This window comes from Montipora foliosa, chromosome 2 (genome assembly GCF_036669935.1).
Source record: "Montipora foliosa isolate CH-2021 chromosome 2, ASM3666993v2, whole genome shotgun sequence".
Taxonomy (NCBI): domain Eukaryota; kingdom Metazoa; phylum Cnidaria; class Anthozoa; order Scleractinia; family Acroporidae; genus Montipora; species Montipora foliosa.
Window position 1 is genome coordinate 14112886 of NC_090870.1, and position 7500 is coordinate 14120385.

The window sequence follows — 7500 nt, forward strand, 5'->3', positions numbered from 1 at the left end:
TCTAGTCGAACAAATGAACCATGTGACATCCTTTGCTAAAGAGGAAGGCGATTATAATTAAGAGTGTTATTTTGACTCTAGGTCACCAAGCATTTCCTCCGAAGTTGATCCAATCCCAAGTGATGAAAGGTAAGCAATTTGAGTTTTTGTTTCTCTTCCTCGCTCTCCCTTCTGCTAAAACGAGTTTAAAAATTAGTGGAGATACTTCACCTTCTTCGAGCGTTGTTAATTTACCTATTTGCAGCCCCCTTCCCCCCCCCCTCCCCCCTTATCAATGTTGCTAGCAATACAAAAAATTGCTGAAAACTGGGAAAGATTGGAGTTGTAGATACAACGGGTATTAGAAGCTAGAAAAGCTGTTTTTTAACGGGAGTGTCTCACCAATTTTGCAAACTTTTTAGCTGTCTAGCTCGTGTGAGTGAACCAACCGGCTTAAATGAAAATAAAGTGACTGCTACTGTGTAGCTGTCGTTATATTAACTAACTTAAGCGTTCTTAGACTTTTAAATAACGTTTATCTGCGCTATTTGAAATGGGTTCTTAGACTTAAATAATGTTTATCAGCGCTATTTTTAGGCAGTCTGCAGTCTGCAAATGTCAGACACCTGTTTAGTTACCCTAAACATCTACAACTATCTTTTGTGATAGACCTCATCAGAGCGAAAAACATGGCATTGTACTATGACCTCCCGAGTGATCGTATTTCGCCTCAAAATAACTGAAATAACATTCTCACACCCCTAAGGTCTGCACTGGTTTGCACAGTTTTTGTTGCTCTTACTCCTTGCTCTCCCTTCAGCTCACTGGCTAGCTTGTGTAAATGAACCAACCAGCTTAGCTGAGAATAAATTGACTGCCACAGTGTAACTGTCGGTGACTTACTGTTCATAACAGCATGGATGCCTCGCAGTCTTTTCCTTATCCTCACAGTTCGCTTTTCGACGCCGGGCTTTATGAGATACGGCCAGAATTGAGTGTCCCGGTAAGGATTGGATTTATGAAATACAATATGTTATTTACCGGCCGGGAGGTCCGTATAGGGAAAAACTGTGGCCGAGGTCTCGTGTACGGCCGGGGTCCGCAGGCCGAGGGTCGTACTCAAAGAGCGAGGGCACAGTTTTTCCCTATACGGACCGAACTTGGCAGTTTATAACGTGTTTTTTTTTTTTTTTTTTTTTTTTTAATGCTTCAAGTCTATTTTTATAGGGCAGGGGAATGTGTTAGAAAAAGCTGGGTAAGTCTTAATTTTATTTTATACCTATCGATACGTATGGACCTGCTATACCCACCCACCAACCCAAATACTCAAAAAGGACAGTCACAACACTGGGAATTGCAACTACTACGGCCCGTGTAGATATTTGTGATTTGTATCTAATTATGCCACTATCAAAAATACCATGAGACTCATTGTTTGTTCCTCCAAAATTTTGCACATGCTTTGTTTCCAGTTTCTCCTCGGACCATTGTAAGTCCCAAGATAAAATAAAAGCAATGCTTATGCAAAATTTTGGAGGGACAAACAAAGAGTACTATGGTATTTTTGGTACTGGCTAATAAATATTTGTGAGACGGGGCATACGGTTTATAGTCCTTATTCGAGAAGACTTGTAAGTCTAACTTTTTTCAGATGAAATTACAAAGGGAGCAGTTTCTCCTCAGTTATTTTAAGATCCAGAGTTTTGATCTGGCTCGGCTTCGTACCCTCGATCTCCGGTGTGCAGTCTGTTGGTTCTTGGTTTTCTCTTAACCCTTGACGTCATCCTTGCCCTCTACTACGTATTTATATGAAAGACAGGTGAATTTGACCTGCAGAATGAAACAGTTTAAGATAGAAGCTCTGTTTTATCAGAGATTTCCAAAACTTTGTTCCGATGACGTTTAAACACTGATTAAGTGCAATACCTTTGCTGTTATTTAAGTGCTACTTTGACCAAAAACTACATTCTCTGCGTCTTCTACTGTCATCAGTGATATTTTGTAAATGAGATGCTTACCCCTGCGGAATTGAGTCTTTTGACTAAAAGCATACATCCGCGTTGGCTGAAACTTAGGAAAGGCGGGTCAGTGACCTACTTGTTTTCATGAGGTAGATATGCATAACGAAGTTAAGAGACCTGTGAGGAAATCTTGTTAGAAAGCCGGTAATCGGGCAGCTTCTGCTTCGTACAGAAAAGCTTTGTTACGGATTACTAAAACTTGTTTCCTCATTTCTTGATTAGTTGTCAGAAAGACGTGAAAAGGAAAAAGCTCCAGCATTTCCAGCATTTCTGTAAGTAGGATTTGGTAGTTTTTGTGAGGCCTGTGTACAGCCGCCACCTCTCCTCAGGAAAATCGGATGGGTGGCTCTACACAGGTTAATATTTTGGAGTTGTTTTTGTAGTATGGTATTGGTAAACAAGGAAAACGAAAACCGTCGTATATTTTTGTTTACCATTGAACTTAAGAAAAAGTGGAGAGACATAAGAAGAGTTTGAGCGTTGAATCAGATTTTTAATTTTAAAAACGTCATCATAAGTAAGTTTAGTTTCCCTGAACATTTACAACTACATTTTCTCATAGACGTCATCAGAGTGAAAAAACATGGCATTGTGGTATGGCACCCCATGTAATCCGGTATTTAATTTAAAAATAAGTGAAAAGAAATTCTCCTCTCGCTTGGTGTTTTTAATAATTGAAATTATCATGGAATCCTTAGTACCAGAAACCCATCAGTAGGAGCATTTCACTCCCCTTTTACTTTTGGATCGGGCGTTTTGACAGACCTAGTTATTTTGAGAAACACTTCCCCCAGAAAACAGCGTTTCCTTGGTTACGGTTAGCCAATCAGTGCTGCATATTACTTATTTACAATCCCGCATAAATTAGATCTGGTTGAAACATGGCGGGCAAAGGAGAATCGGAAAGCTCAAATTCACAGGTGACGACTGTGAGAGTAATGAAGAATCTGAGAGTAAGAGTGAGAGTGAGTTAGAAAGTAGCGAGGAAAGTGATTGACACAAAGAAGCGACTACTCGGAAGGATTCTTGTCTGAAGGAGCTATGCGCCGGTACGGCTAGAAAAGGATCGCGAAAGCGAATCAAAACAACGGCCTCAATCTCTCTGAAGGAAGATGAAATGGAGAAATTGGCATCACGGATTTTCTCAAGAGAACAAGCCACTAGGGTTGAGGAATCCATCTACGATTCCCGTCTATCCGCCATGTTTTAGCCGGAGCTGTGAATGCGTAATCTACACCTCTGATTTGCTAACCGTAATCAGGGAAACGCTTTTTTCCGGGAAAGTGTTTCTAAGAAAAACTACGTTGTAGGTCTGTCACGAAGGCTCCTAATAATCATAATCATAAATAATGAAGGTCGAGGTCTCTGTTGGTACCTAAAAGACGTGCTAACCTCTTCCACTTTTTTGGCCCGCCAAGCTCAATGTTGGGCTCATCAATCGACAATTTTTATTTCCTCGGCTAAGCTAATCTTGGCGGGCCTATCAGTTGTCGTTTAACAAATTAGTTCTTTTCAATACATGTATCTACATTTATACCTATGCATGAAAGAAATATGCATGTATATGCAAGGGAGAGAATACATAGAATTTCAGTAAATAAGATTTATGGCAATTCAGTAGTAGTGATAATATCTCTGTATAATAGTGTTTTAATTGTGGCTTTAGAGGGGGTTAACCGTTAGCAGTGAAAGGTCAAGAAAAGTTAACCGTTAGGCTTGAAAAGGACAAGAAAATAACCGTTAGCGGTGAAAAAAAATTAAAGAACTTAGCGTGTTTTTTGTTATTTTAAAAAGTGGAATAGGGATTATTTCGAAATATTTAGAGGCTTTAGACCACTCGACACCGTTTTACCTCCTTTGCTCTTCTCTTTGGCATTCGGTCCCGCTAGGCTTGTCTGAGAAGACAAAACAAGTCCCAAATAACCCCCAGTAAGAGAGGATGAGGTAAGAGAATAGATCTCCACGCCACATCATAGTTTTTAAAATCTATTTTTAGTTTCACAAAGCTATTTTAAGTTTTCCTTCCTAACGCCACACATATTTACAATTATATTCCGTCATTACAACTGGCCAATCTGGTGCCTCTCTGAAAAAGGCTCCGTAGTTAAAAATTCGATTTTAAAAAACTACCATTGCCCCATGTTTGGGGTTTCTGTTCTCTTACCTCATCCTCTCTTGCACCCAGTTGGAGGTACTGACAAAAATGTAAGTAGCATTCTGATGACCAATGACTTGTTCTATTCAATGGGGAGTTTAAGAAACGACGACGGCTATGACTACTGCAACGCGACAAAACAATGATATCATTGGTTAAAAGATCATAAATAATCGTGCTGCACTTGCAGCACGGATTTTAGAAAGTATGTTACCGATCCTCTGCATAACGACGACGTGAAATCACCAAATTTGAGGTTTTGACGACAACGTAAGCATGCAACAGCGAATCTTTCATTCTCTATTTCCACTCTGAAACCGCTCGTACCAAATTATTTTTAGGGTACTTTGCCCATATTGTAGGACGTGAACGAGACTGAATAATCGCGAAAGAGTTATGATAAAGCAAAGTTGTATTTTCAGGTAACGTTTTCGTCGACCGTCGCCGTCGTAGATCTTAAACTCCCTAATATGTGTAATAAGACGCTACTAAATAACACAGAGAACCCCAAAAAGCAGAAAAATTTGTTTCATTTCCACGAGGGACGTTTCTTTATTTTTCATGTGAGTAAACCGCGACGGAAAAAACATAACCGTTAGCCGTGAAAAGGCGAATTTTTAAACCGTTAGCCGGGAAAGCTATCCCCCCATTGAGACCCTCACTTTATGGTGTTTTGGTACAATTACAAAACTCTAGTCGAACCAATGAAGCATGTGACATCCTTTGCTAAAGAGGAAGGCGATTATAATTAAGAGTCTTATTTTGACTCTAGGTCACCAAGCATTTCCTCCGAACTTGATCCAATCCCAAGTGATGAAAGGTAAGCAATTTGAGTTTTTGTTTCTCTTCCTCGCCCTCCCTTCTGCTACAACAAGTTGCAAAATTAGTGGAGATACTTCACCTTCTTCGAGCGTTGTTAATTTACCTATTTGCATCCCCCTTCCCCCCCCCCCCCTTCCTTATCAATGTTGCTAGCAATACAAAAAATTGCTGAAAACTGGGAAAGATTGGAGTTGTAGATACAACGGGTATTAGAAGCTAGAAAAGCTGTTTTTTAACGGGAGTGTCTCACCAATTTTGCAAACTTTTTAGCTGTCTAGCTCGTGTGAGTGAACCAACCGGCTTAAATGAAAATAAAGTGACTGCTACTGTGTAGCTGTCGTTATATTAACTAACTTAAGCGTTCTTAGACTTTTACATAACGTTTATCTGCGCTATTTGAAATGGGTTCTTAGACTTAAATAATGTTTATCAGCGCTATTTTTAGGCAGTCTGCAGTCTGCAAATGTCAGACACCTGTTTAGTTACCCTAAACATCTACAACTATCTTTTGTGATAGACCTCATCAGAGCGAAAAACATGGCATTGTACTATGACCTCCCGAGTGATCGTATTTCGCCTCAAAATAACTGAAATAACATTCTCACACCCCTAAGGTCTGCACTGGTTTGCACAGTTTTTGTTGCTCTTACTCCTTGCTCTCCCTTCAGCTCACTGGCTAGCTCGTGTGAATGAACTAACCAGCTTAGCTGAGAATAAACTGACTGCCACAGTGTACCTGTCGGTGACTTTCTGTTCATAACATCATTGATGCCTCGGAGTGTTTTCCTTTTCCTCACAGTTCGCTTTCCCACATGATGCTTCCTGAGATACAGCGAGTATTGAGCTCGAGTGTCCCGGTAAGGATTGGATTTATCAAATATATATATATTATTTACCGGCCGGGAGGTCCGTATAGGGAAAAACTGTGGCCGAGGTCTCCAGTACGGCCCGGGTCCGCAGGCCGAGGGTCGTACTCGAGACCGAGGGCACAGTTTTTCCCTATACGGACCGAACTTGGCCGGTTTATAATGTTTTTTTTTTTAATGCTTAAATTCTATTTTTATAGGGCAGGGGAAAGTGTTAGAAAAAGCTGGGAAACTCTTAACTTTTTTTATACGTATCAATACATATAGACCTGCTATACCCACCCACCACTGACCCAAATGCTCAAAAAGGACAGTCACAACACTGGGATTGCTGCTACTACGTCCCGTTTAGATGTTTGTGATTTGTATCTAATTAGCCACTATCAAAAATACCATGATACGCATTGTTTGTTCCTCCAAAATTTTGCACAAGCTTGTTTCCAGTTTCTCCTTGGACCATTGCAAGTCCCAAGATAAAATGAAAGAAATGCTTATGCAAAATTTTGGAGGGACAAACAAAGAGTACTATGGTATTTTTGGTACTGGCTAATAAATATTTGTGAGACGGGACATACGGTTTATAGTCCTTATTCGAGAAGACTTGGAAGTCTAACTTTTTCAGATGAAATTACAAAGGGAGCAGTTTCTCCTCAGTTATTTTAAGGTCCAGAGTTTTGATCTGGCTCGGGTTCGTACCCTTGACCTGCCGCATTGCAGCTTCATGCTGGAGCGGGCAGAGCCTCCGGTGTGCAGTCTGTTGGTTCTTGGTTTTGTCTTAGTCCTTGACGTCATCCTTGCCCTCTACTACGTATTTATATGAAAGACAGGTGTATTTGACCTGCAGAATGAAACAGTTTAAGATAGAAGCTCTGTTTTATCAGAGATTTCCAAAACGTTGTTCCGTTGACGTTTAAAAACTGATTAAGTGCAATACCTTTGCTGTTATGAAAGCGCTACTTTGACCAAAAAATTCATTGTATGCGTCTTCTACTGTTAACAATGATATTTTGTAAATGAGATGCTTACCCCTGCGGAATTGAGTCTTTTGACTAAAAGCATACATCCGCGTGGGCTGAAACTAGATATGCATAACGAAGTTAAGAGACCTGCGAGGAAGTCTTGACAGAAAGCCGGTAATCGGGCAGCTTCTGCACGAAATCAACCTCGTACAGAACAGCTTTCTTACGGATTACTAAAACTTGTTTCCTCATTTCTTGATTAGTTTTTAGGAAGACGTGAAAAGGAAAAAAAGGAAAAAGCTACAACATTTTCACAAATAAGGTAAGTAGGAGTTGGCTAGTTTTTGTGAGGCCTGTGTACAGCCGCCACCTCTCCTCAGGAAAATGGGATGGGCGGGTCTACACAGGTTTAAATTTGCGAGAGGGGGGGGGGGGGGGTGGTAATAGTTGTTTTTGTAGTATGGTATTGGTAAACAAGGAAAACGAAAACCCTTGTATTTATTTGTTTAGCATTGAAGTTAACAAAAAATGGAGAGACATAAGGAGAGTTTAAGCGTTAGCTCAGATTTTTAATTTTCAAAACGTTATGATAAGTAATTTTAGTTTCCGTGAACATCTACAACTACATTTTCTCATAGACGCCATCAGACCGAAAAACATGGCATTGTGGTATAGCACCCCATGTTTTCCGGTATTTA

The 7500-nt window shown here is 40.2% G+C and overlaps 1 protein-coding gene across 2 annotated transcripts in view; it reads left to right on the forward strand.

Annotated features, from left to right (window-relative positions):
• LOC137992511 (uncharacterized) overlaps nucleotides 1–7500 on the forward strand; it is a 75665-nt gene that overhangs the window by 54467 nt on the left and 13698 nt on the right. For both annotated transcript variants that reach the window (XM_068837880.1, XM_068837881.1), the window contains exons 16-21: nucleotides 82–129; nucleotides 1207–1234; nucleotides 2223–2272; nucleotides 4928–4975; nucleotides 5777–5834; nucleotides 7066–7124. In XM_068837880.1, coding sequence (XP_068693981.1) covers nucleotides 82–129; nucleotides 1207–1234; nucleotides 2223–2272; nucleotides 4928–4975; nucleotides 5777–5834; nucleotides 7066–7124 — 291 coding nt within the window. The remainder of the gene's footprint in view (nucleotides 1–81; nucleotides 130–1206; nucleotides 1235–2222; nucleotides 2273–4927; nucleotides 4976–5776; nucleotides 5835–7065; nucleotides 7125–7500) is intronic.